Below are 16,961 nucleotides of genomic sequence, written 5' to 3'. Positions count from 1 at the left end.
CAAAACCCTTCAAAAACCATACTTATAATTACACTAGCGAAAAATCCAATTAGGAACACTTAGTTTACTAGTTACCAGTACTTTTCGCACGAAAAATGTGGGTGTAGTTATAATACCTTGTTTACAATTCACTAAAATGTAATTGGGGTTCCATAATACCACCTTCTCCTCTATATTAAGATCTCACTAAAAGCCGCAAAAAGTTGTACATGGCACTAATACTATAGGTCTTGTCTGAGATGCAATTTTTTGTCAAAATCTCTGTAGTGTCTTCAACACAATTTCTTGCAATATTTTATTATACATTCTTTCATATTTTTCTATTTGCAACAGATTGCATTCTCTGTTATTCTTTGTTTCTTGATTTTTCCGTCGAATGCCACTTTTTAATTCAATTTTTATAGTTTCGATTGATATTACTCTTATTTTTCTGAATTTTTTTATTGTCATATTGTATGTACTACAATTAAGACAAAGTATGTACAATAATTTTAGGTTCGGTCTAATTTATTCTTATCAATTATTCTAGTACGTAAGAAATGTGTGAATATTGATATTATAAACAAACATTGTCTTAGATATTGTAAATATTAATTTTTATTATTTAGTTTTATCAGTAAAATTAGTATAAAATTAAAAAAATAAATACAATAGAAATGATAATTAATTGTAAAAAACATCGCAAGATGGCACTACGAGTAAATATAATTCAAAATTAAAACTTTTATATAAAAAATAGAATATAAATATATCAATAAATTTGAAGTTTAATAATCATTTTTACAACATTTAGTAATAAAAATTATTTCTTTAATAAATAATATTGAGGGGTTTTATGTCCGAAACGTACAAATGCCACGTATCAACTAAAAGGAGATGGAAATAGAGCCAAGTGTTTATTAAAAACTCAATTTTGAGTTCGACGTCTAGCAAATTTATCTAACACGGTTTCAAAGACAACATAAATAATATTTCATTCGCAATTACATTTTATTCAGAAAATTTTTTGACAAAATCTTTTGCGAAATATATTAACAATGATTAATTCATTATTAACATTTCCCGAATTTTAATACATTTCTCTTCTTATAAATGAATGATTAAATTTATTTAGATCCAAAGACGCTGTAATTACAATGTACAGTATTGTATATCTCGTATTACAATCTTGTTCTTATGTTTACTGTATTTTTAGTTCAGAGCCATCTGTTGTTAAGAGATTTAATTATTCAATTTGATTAATAAAATTATTAACTTGTAATATAATAAAATATAACACAGTCAATATAATAAAATAAATTTCATTGACAACTTTTTAATTATTAAGATAATGAATTTTTAAGATTTATTAAGATAATGAAGATTTTATGACTGATAAAATATTTTAAATTATTTTTATTACATAAAAATAGTATAAAATATTTTATCAGTCGATTTTAATTATTTATGTTATCCTGTTAGATCTTTTCCCCCATTTTTTAAATTAAAAAATAAGTTAAAGTTTCATAAAACAGAAAGCCTCTACCAATTATAAATATTTTAATTTAAAAATAAAATAAAATAAGATATTATCATTATTTGATTATTTAATGTTTATTGTTTCAAAAATAAATTATTTTAAAAATTTCTGAATATTTTAGTAAATACTTTAAATTAGTCTACAGAATTTTTTTATTTGTAAAATCTTTAAATTATAAAATAATAAAAAGTTATAAAAAATTTGTTAAATAATATAGTATTTACGAAAATAAATTTTCACAAATTATATTTAAAATTAAACTAAAATGCGTAATATTATTTTAAATTTATATACAGTAACATTCAATTAATTATTTTAATTTTTATAATTTTCAATTAATTTTTTTATTACTTTTTAATTGCAGAAATAAAATTTAAAAATTTATTTATTTGTTTATTTATTTTTTACTTTTGCTATTCTGTAGCAAAGGGGGCGTAGCATTTCAGTGATTGACGCCTTCAAGATGGCGGTGTTTGAGAAGAAGAAGGAGAGTAAACTGAATTTAGATGACACGCAATGTTTAACATGCACTATCGAAGCAGCTGAAAATGTACAAGACTTTACGGTAAGCGATTTGTGCGTTATTTCCTAAAGTTTTGATAAGAAATAATTAATGTATTTCGTGTAATTAAATTATAATGTAATCATAACAAGAAAATGCCTTTTACTTAATTGTGGTTTATTAAAATGATTAATTAAGTATTAAATGGATAAAGTCTATTATTTTAACATTTCATTAAAGTGTATTTTAATTAAATTTAACTCTAATCTGTAAGAAAGATTTCTGTACCTTAATTAAAATTAATATCAATTCATTTGGATTTTGATCATTCTTTAATTAATAAATAATTAAAAGAAAATACAAATATATAATTAAAAAAATAATAATAATGAAATGAGTGATCATTGTACTATATTATGCCTTTTGATTGAAATTTTTGTATTAAATTAATAAAAAATTATCATCATCATTTGAAAGTTAATAAAATGAAATGGCAACAAAATAGTTGAAGCAGCTGAGCATGTGCCTGCCTCTGAGGAATCCAGATCCAAGTTCAGCTTGGATGCTTTTTGCAAGTGACTTGGCTCTATTGTGTTGAGTCCTATTTCTTGTCACCTGATTTTGCCATTGTATGCCAAGTTGAAGTCATTGGCTGCACTTGGCAGATTCAACAGTAACTGAGCAAATCGGTAGCTGTTATGTAGCAACCTAGATTTGCTGAATGACGAGGGATGTTGCGTTGGAACAAAAACCCTCATTAGTCAGTTTTGGATAGCAATAGGTAGCATAAATGAAAGGTACTACCAAATGTGACATCAAAACACCAAACGTGTCCTGAAAGAGCGCTACTGTAGAGGGCGTTCTGCAGAAAAATACTCAACAGCTCCAGAACTGTTGTCTGCTGAACGCATCCATTATGGGCATAATAATAAGTGTTTCTTAGGACAAAGACTTAAAAAAACAAAAAAATAATGCAGTTGTCTTCATAAGCAAAATGATTTTAGCACTTTTTTACAATATCTGCTTTAGATTTTTGTTTGCAGATTAATATATATGTTTTTCTGATATTTATCATCCAATTAGATCTATTCATTCCTATAAGCTTACTCTCCTAACATTTTATATAAGATATCGAAGCAAGTTTACCAAATAAAATAAAGAATCACATCGTCCGCGATGATTACTGATCTGATCTATGTATTTTTAGTAATTATAATTGTGTCTTTAAGAAGCACCTCAAAGTGATGAGAAAATATTTGAGTTTTTCTTAATGTTTTCTTTAATCTTCAAAAGAATATTGCTATACCACAGTGGGCTAATATTTCACAAAAAGGCATTAAATCGTTTACCTGTTGTTTAATTTTACCAGTATTAGAAGTATAAATGTAGATCTGTTATGAATTAGATAAGAAAATATCTGTGAAAACAGATATATTTAATCTATATCACATACATAATTTAAAATAATTTATTTACTGATAAAATAATATGAAGTAAATTCTGTGATTTTATAATATGATTTGTTAGATTCAAGGCTTTCTTGAATTATTCTGGCTAAAGAATATATAAACTCTTTAATATAATTATGCTATATTATATAAGACCATTTATTTAAAAATTCTTTGTTTTATAAATATTGGTGAATTCTAAATAAGAATTCAAAGAATAATTTGTTTTTTGAGACTTAAAAAAGTAGTAGTTTGTCTTTCTAATCAACGTTACTTGAGTTAGTTTGATTGTGGTAAAATAAATTAGATTGGAAAACTGACTTAGACATTTTTATTTGTTTTGACTTAATTTACATAAATTTTCAATTGCAAACCAGCTAGAACACTCCCTATTTACAAATTGCTACAAAATATGCATTTCAGACTTATCCTTGATGTAGAATTTGCTTCTTTTCAATTTTTTTTTTTTTTTTTCACTTTTAGTAAGAAAGATGTGTTCTAACTGTTTTACAATTGATAATTTATGTAAATTAAGTCAAAACAAAAAATATATATAGACTTACAACCTTAACCAATGTCTAGAAATATTTAGTATGTTTGACATGTTTCATTGCTATCTTATGTTCATATCAGTAATAAAAATCAAACTTGATTTTAAGCATTATTTTCTAATAAGAATGCATATCTTAGCAAATAACATAAAATTTTTAAAAGCTTTATGTAGTAAAGTATTATAAATTTTTTATCATACAAATAAATCATTTAATGACATGAAAGAATGGTTAAAATTGAATCAGTGATCTGACGAGGAAGCAAAGCAGCTTGAAAAATGTTTATCAGAGTTAGTAGCTGACCTTTTTAAAATAGGTTTGATAATTTTAATAATAATGCATCTAATAAATTTGTTTTATGAAGAAAAAAATCTGCTATATAAAAATATTTTAACTTATAGAAATACAATTTAAATTTAGGAATATAAAAATGAAATATACAGGGTGATCATAATTAAAGAGTAGGCATTTAGAATTCTGGATAAAGAACAACTGGGCAAATCTCAATCAAATTTGGTTTACATACTATTTGTATTTTCAGGAAAAAAATTTTACTTCAAAATTAAATTGCTAGAGTGAAATTTGGTGCTGATATTCTTCTAATGTGCATATTATGTGTTTTTTAAAATGAATTTTGAGTATAAAAGGAGTCATAAAATGTTCTTCACAGTTCTTTGGCAGGTCAATAGTCATGGTACACACTTTGTCTGATTAATATTTTTTTTCTATCAGTCTTTCTGTAGTAAATTCTGCAATTTTCACTTCACTAAAACCTCATTAGAACTTCTTTCCCTCTTCTTCACTATTGTTTTTCAACTGGTAAAGAACTGTACTCAAAAGAGTGGGTGAGCTTGGAAACAACTAATGAGTTTCAAGTTCATAAGTTGTCCTAATTAATGCATTGTTTTTAATGTTAAGTTTTAAAATCATAAACATTATTTTAATAAAGCTAAAAAACTGTTGCATAATCCAAATTAATTCTAAACCAGAATGCATGCAAACATAATAATCAGTTCATATTTTTATTCTCTGAAAATTTTAACATGCAACAGTTATTAGCTTTATTAAAATCATAATTATGATTAAACCACTTAACATTAAAAACAATGTACTAATTAAATTAATCATAGTATTTTAATATAATTGAAAGCATTTGTATATTAATAAAAGTTGCTAAAATATGAAAGTTGTATCATACACAAATTTAGACTAGCAAACTTAGTTATTAGCAATATACTTTGTTAGTCTTCTTTCTATTTTGGTTATTTAAAGCACTTGGAAGAGTTCTCTTGGAGGAATAAAAATTTGATTATGAACAGTGTATTTTAGGTTTTTATTGAATCTATAAAAGTGTTTAATGATATAGTAGTAAATATTTAATCAAAAGTATGACCTTAATTATTTCTGAACTATAATAAGGAATGGTAAAACATCATTTATGAAATATTACTATAAATAAAATATTAGATTTATTTAATACAGTAACAAACCAATTATCTGCTCTCTGAAATCTGGAATTATCAGAAAACAGACTAGTTTTGAATTTGGTAGGCTGTAATATAGCTGTAGTTTGCTATGTAGCTGCATTTTGCTTCCGTGATGTATGCGTCACGTGACCCCAGTTCCATTATGTTGTTTACTTTCCTTTCTTTAATTTTCAACCTAAATATTACACTAACACAGTATTCTACATTTTAAGAGGATTAATAATGATGAAACAGACATTGCTTTAGAAGTGATTAATTTGTATCTGTTAAATACAATTTCTGTTCTTAACTTTCCATTGTTTAGTTTAAATTTTACGTATATATTTAGCATGTATCCAGAAAACAGGAAAATTAGAAACTGGACTACCACCCTTTCCAAGTTTGCCAGATGAGTGGACTGTCACTATATTTAAGAAATAATGCTGTAATTATGCACTAATATTGTAATTTCAATATTCAGGTCAATCATTTTGCAATAGTAGCTTTATTAATAAAAATATGTTGTTTAAAAGAATCATAAAAATGTAAAAACATATTTCTTTCATGACAGAATAGTTCCAAGCAATAAGAAGCATACTTATATCAAGCCTTTCTTTGCAGATATAATTTTGAAGGTGCTGGAGTTTTTGTTTGTCTTGCTTATAGCTTATGAAGTGATGATGTAAAACTTGCATATTTGTAAAAAACACAAATATATTTTATTGTGACAGTATTGACTGAAGTGTTGTGACAAAGAGAATAAAAACTGGCTCCTTCAAATATCTGCAAAGAAGAGTTTGATGTGATAGTTCTAGTTAATAAAATGGACGATTTCATCATTGAAGAAATGTGTTTATATATAATTTTTTTTCCTTTAAATAAAAAGAAAGAACTATGTTCTTATTTAAAAGTTAAATTTTTATTTTAAGAAAAATATGTTATATTTTAATATTTACATTTATAATGAAATATAGTAGCCCTTTGTTATATTGCACCTTGTTATAATGTTAATTTGGATATATTGCATCTTTTTTTGTCTTCCAACTATAAAAGCACTTTAAGCAATAATTTAAAAAAAAATGATTGCTACTGAATTTTGCAGAGTGCGAATGGTTGCAAAGAAATATTACCTTATTCTAGTCATTGATCTTGAAACTATCATCTTATAAAATACAACCTACAAAAAATAAGTCAGCATGGAGATTGAAAATAAATAAAACAGGTGGATACATTGGTTATATTGTGCCGTCTCATATATTGCTCATTTGATTTGTCTCCTGGCATGTGTAATATTATGAGGGGCTACTGTATTATAACAACTTTTTCATATTAAAATTTATATAATGATGTAAAAAAATATAATAGAATGAGATTTTTACCACTTGGTGCCAGATTATAAAACCACATGATATAGCAAAAATGCTTGTATTCAATAATGATTCTTATGAAGAGAATATGTTATCACTTAACTAAGATCCAATTTTCTAGTTAATTCTAGTGTTATAGATATTATGGACTTTTATGAAGAAGTAAGCATCATTCTAGAAAATAAGAAAGGACACTATGCATGTAAATAAAACTTTGTAAGTAATATCCAGTTCTGTAAAGATCATTATGGATTATTTGTAGATTTGTATTTATTATGTGCCTCTTCAACTTGAGAAAATTATTGAAATGATTTCAAATTTGTAAGAAATAAAGATGACAATTAACTATATAATGATGAAGTGCTATAACAAGAATTTCTTATAAAATAGATTTTTTATAACTTTTTATATCTTCTACAGAATATACAAAAATTTATTTCAATCAATAATTTTGCATTTTATTTCTTTGACATTAAGGTAAACTTCCTGTTTATATTTTGTATTAATTTATTGTTGCTAATGTAAAAATCAGATATTCTCACTACACCTTAAAAATTCTCTTTATAAATATCATATCATTATATAATTTGTAAGTGAAATTTATAAAAAGAATTCCTAAGTTAACAGAATAAATACCTAAATTCTTATAACTGAGTTTAGTAATTCTTAAACTTGTATAATTTAATATGTAAATATAATTGTATTATATTTATTTGTTTCTTATTCTTTACACATTAGAACATATTAAGATTTAATTGTAGAAATTACAATTAAAATTAATTATAAGTTTATCCAATTTTTATTTTTAAATTATAATTGCAAATGACATTTTTAAATTTCAAATATTAATATAATGTTACAACAGTATAAAAGTTTTTAATTTATTTTGAACAGAATTAAGTTCATTATAAATTGAAACATGCAGATATTTCACTACTAAGATTTTTCTTATTTTTTTCAGAAGTGTGTGAAGTTTTTTCTTTTAATACTGTATTACTAAATATAAATTGAGGAATTGAATCATATTTAAAAATTACTTATTGATAAAAATAAACAGTTTTCATTAAAATATGCAAAACAAATATAAGTACTTGCCACATGTTTTAAATCCTTTCTTTTATTTTTGAATATATTTTCATAACAAACTGGATTTTAAATGAGGAGAAATGACAATAACATTCCCTTTTTTTCTTGTAATATTTCTGTTGATATAGATTTATGTATGAATAACTAAGTATCTAAAATGTCATTTTGTTGTTACAAATTTTTTTACTTTTACCAAATCAATAGGTAAATTTAGCTTATAGTTTAGGTTCAATAATGTGTGGCCTACATTACAAGAAGTATGTTTTTCTCTTTATCAAGTTACTCAAATGTCACATGAAAATACCTTAATGAAGAAATCAGAAAAACTGCTGGTTGTATTGCAATTATTTCCCAAAAATTTGTTTAAAAAAATAATATAATTGTTATTAAATTTTTTTATTTATAGATTTATATTATTCGAGTGCAGCGAGGTCCTTTTGTAGATAATTCATGGCAAATATCTCGTCGATACAGTGACTTTGATGCACTAAATAATATGCTGCAAATATCGGGAGTTGAATTACCTCTCCCTCCAAAAAGAGTATTTGGAAAACTGGGCAGAGAATTTGTAGCTGAAAGGCAGCAAGGATTACAAGTAACGTTACTTTGATGATATAATTGGATAGATTAATTAATATTTGTAATAAATATTTAATGTGTTATATTTCTTATTAATTTAGAAATGTCCTTTAATGTTGTTTTAAGAGCTTTAAAATTCTCATTTTTTTTTGTAATTTATTTCAGCAATATATGAATACAATTTTATCACATCCAATGCTAGCTTTATCATTACCAGTTAAAAGATTTTTAGACCCAGAAAATTATTCACAGAACTTCTTAGGTAATAAATTTTTAAATTTTATTATGACTTTTAAAAAAATGTTTATATAATATATAATTTACTTTAAAAATGCTGTTGATTAATAAAACAAAATTTAAATTATGGAAATAATAGAGAATAATATATGTTTTAATGGAGTATAAAACAATATAGAATATCAATAAAAATATTTAAAAAATCGATGGAGTCAGATAAATTGTCTTTACCCAATTGTACTATTCACTAGTATACAGAAAAATAATTCTCCTTTCTTTTCTGAGTTTTGGAGTCTTAAAAATTCCAAGTCCTTATAAAAGGACAAACTGGTATAAAAACAAAAGGACAAACAGGTTAACTTAAGAGAAAAAAATATTTTATTTAACACTATACTTCACCCCAAATGCATTTCGCCTTTCTTTGGCTTCTTCAGCAGGGTTTCCTACTACCAGACTTGTGTGTAGCACAGTACAATCAGAATGTAATACAGCAGAAGACACATCATTAACAAAAGTACTATTGCATTTACAACTATTATATACTCTTCCCAGCATTCTGCGGGTATCACGCTGTTATTCAAATTCATAACATTATTTTACATAACTATCATGAAGTGTTCTTTGAATTTTCTTTTTACTATATTTTTTTCCTTATTTAAGATTTTTACATTATTAATATCAACTTGGCAATTATTCGCGTGACAATGTAAAAACACGGGAGACGTATTGACTTTAAGTCTCACTGCAGCCAGATGTTCCGACATTTTCTTATTTTCAGTTTCTTCTTCGTTTCACCAACATAATAGTTCGGTATTCCACATGTACACTGGAGTCTATAGATCACTCCTTCTTCCAATAGCTGTTTATCCTTGTAAGGTTATAGGTATAAGGTTATATAATATAGAATATAAAAAACTGATTTAAGTGCTCTTGGATTTGCATCTAAATTCAAGAATTTTTAGATGTCTTTTATTCTTGTGTCTCAAAGTATATATGTCATTAAAATAAATATTTATTTGCATTTTAAATTTGTAAGGTTTTCTGTATTTTACACAAATAATAAATCAAAAGTATATAATAAATAATAATAATAATAATAACACTGTAATTAGTTATTTACAATGACTTCTTTTTCATTAGATCCAAGATCATCATTAATTTGCAAAAATTATTTTCTAGATTTCTCAAATATATTGGAACAGAGACCAAACTTTGCTTCTGTTTTTGGCTTTTTAAAAGTCATATAATAATATTAGATTTGTTTTGTCATTTTATGTACATTTTATTATTTGTATAATGTAGTATTTACAGATGTTATGTCATCTATATATTCAGCTAATTTTTATTTATTATTTCTCTGCATATTTGTTTTATACTTGATTTTTATTTTTTTATTATAAATATAATTTACTGAATAATTAAATTTTAAAATAATTTCATAGTTATGCACGACTTGCAAATTTTTATTAACAAGAAAAACCACTTGGTGTTATATTACTGGACAAAATGCATTTTAAACATATTCTTTTTTCAGTTGTAAATTTATTGTGACATTTTCTACGTAAAATATTTAAAACATTTTTTAAATTTAACATTAAACTGACATAATATATCAAAGCATGGAAAAATATAATTTGCTTATATACAGTCTTTGTTACATGTTGTATAAATAGAAAAATATTATCACTGATTTTAGGTTTTAGTTAGTGGACATTTATTTGCTTTTGACTGTTTCACTGTTTAGACTTGGTGTAACATGTTTTTTGTACTTTTTATTTTTTCATGTAAAAAGTCATAAAATTGTTAAAAATTGTGAAACAGTGAAACAAGTTGTCATTTTTGTATTAAATTATTTTAAAAATTCTCACTAATTAATGACTTTAGAAAATAGGAAATTTGTATCTAAATTTTGTCTGTTATCATTTAGAAAATTTGTATCTCCAGGATTTAGAAAATATTCAAAACTCTAAAAAATGATTTCTTAATCAAATTTAAGTAAAAAAAAAAACTTTAGTTAATGAAAATTTAGTTTCAAATAAATTTTAAGTAGCATGAATATATAAGTTAACATATTTGCAAATGTTATAATAATGAAGTATTTTATTATGGAAATATTGTATATAAAAAAATGGATTCAACCTGAATTTGATTTTTGGAATATGAAGTCATTCATGTTTGATATTTCTAATTTATTATTAACTCTATAGATATATGAATTTAATTTAGTTCTTAATGTTTTATTTTTTCATAAATTTTTTGAACTGCAATTAAACATTTTACAAGCATCAGTAAATTTTGCATTTTTGGTTTAATTTCAATTGCATAGTTTTAATATTTGCTTAATTAAATTAATAATAATATGTAATTAAAAATGAATTTGGTTCATTTGTCAGTAGCATTTAGGTAAAGAAAATGCTAGAATATATTTTAAATTCTTCATTTTATTTTTATTTTTTATATTAAAGTTAAAATATTTTCTGAATAACTTTGCTGAAATAAAAAATTCTAGATTTTTTGCTTAAATTTATTCAAAAAATTGTCTAGAATTTTTTGAAAATGTATGCCAAAATATCTGTATTAAACTTTGGAGATACTGATGTATGACTATGTTCTAGGGATCTCAAAACTATGTTTAAATAGATAAAATACACAACAAAGGCCATATATTTTGACAAAGACACAAGAAAATCCAACAGAGTTGCATAACTTTCCTAGTTAAACTTTAAAACTGTATTGCACCATATGTTATGAGATTTTTATTTAAAAATTTTTTATATTTTATATTATTATGAAATGGCAAAAAACTTAATTTTGAGGGTAGAGACAAGTTTTTTAAAAAATTGCAAATGCTAATAATGAATCTCATACTCTCACACTCCAACATCCACACATATTGAAAAACCCCAAAATTTTTTTACATTTCTTAACATTTTAAGATTCCCTGAATTCAAAAATCTTGGAGGGTTAATTTTTGACCAATTGTCATACTTTCCCTCTATTATAAGTAACAGCTGGGAAAAGTACAAAAAAATAGAGTAAATTTATGTTAGAGTAAATTAGAAAATGGCATAAGAAAATGAATAAAAGCAGATAGGTGAACTTAAGTCATAAAAATATATTGTATATAAAATCAGAATTTAGAACAAATGAATGAAAATGTCAAATTAGTATAAATTGAAGTCAAATTTGTGAATATTTTTGTCATATGGCTGCTTGGATTTTTTTTCTGTACTATTTTTGAAACTTATACTACTATTGTAACTTTACAACATTAATATTTTATTAAAAATACAGTGAAATTCCATTAACTTGGCATTGTCAGAACAACACGGTATTAAATTATTGACTACTAGTAGCCCGGGATGCCCCCTAGTGGGCGTTCCAGCAGCATTACAAATTCCTGAGGCATGTTTAATGCACTTAATATATGAAAGTTGTGTGCGCTTAATGTTTAAAAGTTTGATGCAGTTTATATATAAATGTATACAATTCTTCATCTTAGAAACTAAACTTAAAATATCAATACACAAACAGCCAACTACAGTATTTGTACATGAGAAAGTGAATCTATTCTTTACTCAAAATTGTTCAAATAAATAGAATTAATATGATTAAAAAATCAAGTATAAATATATACAAATGTTCATGTTAAAAAGTAATGTTAACAGATCAATACACAGCAAATAGTATTTCTGTATTACAGACTGAAGATATTCTTTAGCTGTGTTCTGTATTCCATCATTTATCCCATCATAAAACTTCTGTATACACAACATTGTTGGTAAAAAAAGTATAATTATTTGGAATCAATTTGCCTTGTTGTGACATTTTGTCTTCTGTGTCGTTTTGCTTCTGCCTGCCTGTGCAACATTGCAGATCTGAGCTCATGAGTTTCATTCTGCAAGCCTCCACGTGTTGATTGTGCTATTCTCTGTAATGTTTCCTGCGCACGTCTCTCCCTTTGTCTCGCAGCAGTGGCAGCTTTACGTTCCCCCACAGTGGCGTATTTCTTTGGTCGTGCCATGAAAGGTTTCTATTATTATATTAAAATATTAGCTTAACTATTTCACTTATCGTTTTATCGTAGCGGTTCAAATCTATCCGGTTTTTCGTTATTCGCCCCCTAGTGAACATTACAGGCATTCCGTGACAATAATAAATTCCTATTACAAATATACTGAATTATTTATATTGTTATATTGACCAAATAATAATTTATTGGCCAAATGAATAATAATAATTTATATTGTTAATTTAAATAATAATTAAAATTGTTAATTTAATTTGAATGTTTGAAATATGACACACGATAGGGGCGCCTCTAGTGTCGGTTATCAAACGGTTACGGGACGGACGGAAGGAAGGAAGGACGGACACCTGTTGAATGGGTTATATATATAGATAGATAGATACTGCCTTATCAGATAGTTAAGGTTTTTTGTTTTCCTGGATACAGTTTTACATATATTGACATGTAAAACTGTATAAATGCATTTTTTAATAATAATTAACATGTCATTTTCATTTTTTCATGCTATTTCTGCCTTTAGTTGGCTTGAAACAAGAACACACTATTCTTACTTTGTACATTTTTATTGCATATAAATACAAATTTACTCTAATTATCAAAGTAAAATACTGTAGCTGTTGTATTGTACCCTGTGATACTTATTGATTCCAAGTATGCTAAATATTTCTGCTTTTCATATCAAACCCATTCACTAATATATTTGGAAAAAGTTTTTAGAAAAATGCACAAGCTAACTGATTTTACCTAGCACATCATCATGTCATCTTGGTCTTCCCCTGTTTTCACAATGCTTATATCAGAAGTTGTTGATGATGATGGTAAAGAACAATGCACTGATAACCCCAACAACAAGTTTGATGTGGTTGCTTATTGGGTTTTCTGTCATACTGGATGCCAGGTTAATGGAATTTCGTCATACTCCAATTTCCTTAATATTTTATTTTAGTAAGAAGTAATTTTAAATTTATTTATTTTAAAACATGAAGTAATAATTATTATTTTTAACATTTACAAATAAAAATAATGATGATATGCTCTGTATTCTCGTATACAAATTTTGTATTTCATTCTGGGCACCACATCATAAGTTCTTAAATACTGATGTAGAATATAAAATTTTCAATTTGTAATTAAACAAGTTTTAAATTGATAAACAGCTGTTTTATTTTAATAAGTTTAAGTAATGCATATAATTATATATTTTTGTATTATTTATATATAAATTCTTTATTTCTTAATTTAGAGATAGCTCTTCAACATGTTTCAATGGTTTTTCGATCAGAATTGAGATGGGAAATAGTTGAACCTTTTCCAGATATAGGTATGTAATAGATATTGACAGAAGTTAGTAAATATTTTATTAATAGTTTTAAATATTAACATACTTTTAATTACACCCAATTAAAATTTATTATGATACATATATACATATATTTATTTATTTTCTATTTACAGTCATACAGAGTATATAGTATATAAAATAATTTCTAGTGTAAATTATTCCATTATGATGATGATGTAATAAGTCAGTTATATATATTTAATTAATTTTTATTGTTACAATGAAATAAAGAATATGCATTAAAAATATTTCTTTAATGCATTTTTTTCATTATATTTATAACTATTTCATTATATTTCATATATATTTATAACATAAAAAAGACTATATTTCTATGACAAATAAATTCTGATTAAAAGACAGTTTAAGGTTCTAGCAAGATAAATTCTATTTGAATAAAAACTATCATAGGAATAATACTTTTACTGCATTGCTTAAAATAAAGTGTAATATAAAATTCATTTTATACATTGATGCTATTAAATTGATTTTAATATTTTATAAAGCTATAAGTAGTAAAGCTTGGTTCCTGGGTCTTAAAATTTTGAAAAGTCAAACTTCAAAATTAACAAAAATATTTCCCAGGAAATGAAACAAGTTCCTAGGAACTTTGATTATATTAAATATTTATATTTATAGTCTGTTCTATTTATTTTATTTATATTTTATTCATTGTACTTTAAGTAACTTACAAATAACAGAAAGCAAAAGTTATTCTGAATAAATTAAAAGAAATTAAAATATATTAAAGAACTCTTAACTGACAAGTTACAACTTCTTAGTTGTTGAGTCAGCAAAACAGATCCGTATGTGTTTTTGCATGCCTTATATTAATTTTAAATCATTTTATAACTTTGTTTAATGATGTCAAGAATTAAAAATCTAGTGAATTTATTGTTTGGAAATATTTTGAACTTTCATTTCCTTTAAAAAAATGAGTAATGATGTCCAATGATTTGCACCCATTTGAAGATTGCAAGGTAACTCCAAGGATATTCAGATATTCAGTTAGTGATTTTGCTTATTAGAAGATGTTTTTAATGTTTTCTAATTAAAAAATTAAATTTTAAAGCTGAGTAAAGTTATCTCAAGAAAAAAAGTTTTTCCTATTTATAAAATAAAAAATATATTTTTAAAATTCTTTTGTCTTTTTAACTTTTTAAATGAATATTGTTAAATTTTTTATTTTCAAGCATTTCTATAATAAAACAGTTTATTTTGAGCATGGTTCATTTCTTTTAATCCATAAAATTAATGTATTAAAAATTTTTTATAAATGCCATCTATAATCTATTATTTTTGTAGAATTAATTTGATTTTTACATGATGATGTATTATTGTAGGATCTGGATTTTAATTTATATTTTTACACTAATTAGGTTAATACTTTATCAATGATATTACATTAATTCTATTGTCATAATAGGGTAAGAGCTAACAAGCTGCTTACCTTCATGGTTAAATTATTAATTAGCTTCATTGTGGTTTGCAGACTTGATGATAATTAAATAAATCTAAACTTTTATAGAAAAATTTAGATTATTATTTATTTACTATTATACATATATATGGCCTACCAGTGGCCGAGCTGTCTTCGTACCCTAAACACTGGGAGTTCAGTCGTGGGTTTGCGCCGCGATCAGACAGGCTGTCTGCTTGGAGTTTTCCAGGTTTTCTCCTTGTTGATAACGACTAAATAGGAGGCCAGTTCCCCATAAAAGTCTTCCCTGAAGGCATTCTTTCCCCTCGCGTAACATCGCGCCCCAGAGAAGGCAACGGGAAACCACTCTGGGTACTAACCTTCCCTAGTAACACCTTGACATATTATTAACTACTTACTAATCTGCGCCGGGTGTCGCCGACGTCAGAAATCTGATATGGCACCAAGAAGAGAGAGATACATATATATACTCATTATGCATATACAGGGTGTCCACTTAACATCTGTCTAGCAAAAGAGATTTTCTAGCATTGCATGAGTTTGAATGTGGTGCAAGCTTATTCCAGCACTAAAATAACCAAAGTGAATTTAAATCAAGATAATTTAGCATAACATACAAAGAATCTGACTGCAAAGACATTGCAGAAATGGATATAAAAAAAGTGAATTTTCTTTTGTTAGAGAATATGTTCAAAATGATTGCTTTCGGTGGCAATACAAAGATGTAGCCAGTTTAGTTGTGGCATTATGGATGGCACGTAGCATTTCTTGTGTCACCATTTACAAACCTGTTATGTGAAATTTTATCAATATTGTGCAGCACTGCTGGGTATGCATCATATACTGATGCTTTTAGGTGACTACAAAGGAAAAATCCAGAGGAGTCAAGTTTGGGGAACATGATGGTCAGTCATGGAGTACAGTTGGCCATGTTATCCTATCTAGCGATTGCCAAACCACTCTGTTAGCTGTGATGCATGTTTGTTCAGGTATGAGATTGCTCATTATTGTGCTGGTACCAAACCTGATGTAGTTGCACTAATAACAAGCCATTTGTTCACTGTCATGATTAGGATGTTCAGATATTGGCCAATATTCGAGGTATAGTCATATTCATTAAAAAATGCCACTGGGCAGAGTTTGTGGCATTTTTTAAATGAATTATTCTTTTGTCCCTGGATAGATAGTTTTGGTTATTTTTAGCACTAGTACATTGCTGGAAAGATCTCTTTTACCCCTGGATAGATGTTTGTGGACACCCCATATGTATTGTATATTAGTGTGTTTGTAGTTAATAGACAAAGTCTGATTATATTTTNTTACTAATCTGCGCCGGGTGTCGCCGACGTCAGAAATCTGATATGGCACCAAGAAGAGAGAGATACATATATAT

At 25.7% G+C, this 16,961-nt stretch overlaps 1 protein-coding gene across 2 annotated transcripts in view; it reads left to right on the top strand.

Annotated features, from left to right (window-relative positions):
* Positions 1-1,964: 1,964 nt before the first annotated feature.
* Positions 1,965-16,961, top strand: part of LOC111628179 (PX domain-containing protein kinase-like protein) — a 37,162-nt gene continuing 22,165 nt past the window's right edge. For both annotated transcript variants that reach the window (XR_002757130.1, XM_023371920.1), the window contains exons 1-4: positions 1,965-2,084; positions 8,346-8,534; positions 8,684-8,780; positions 14,029-14,106. Coding sequence is in view for 1 of the 2 variants with exons in the window: in XM_023371920.1 (XP_023227688.1) it covers positions 1,983-2,084; positions 8,346-8,534; positions 8,684-8,780; positions 14,029-14,106 (466 nt within the window). In the remaining variant the exon portion in view is untranslated. The remainder of the gene's footprint in view (positions 2,085-8,345; positions 8,535-8,683; positions 8,781-14,028; positions 14,107-16,961) is intronic.

Source organism: Centruroides sculpturatus, unplaced genomic scaffold (genome assembly GCF_000671375.1).
Source record: "Centruroides sculpturatus isolate CEXI.00-Female unplaced genomic scaffold, Cexi_2.0 scaffold503, whole genome shotgun sequence".
NCBI lineage: Eukaryota > Metazoa > Arthropoda > Arachnida > Scorpiones > Buthidae > Centruroides > Centruroides sculpturatus.
This window is presented reverse-complemented; position numbering and strand designations above follow the sequence as displayed.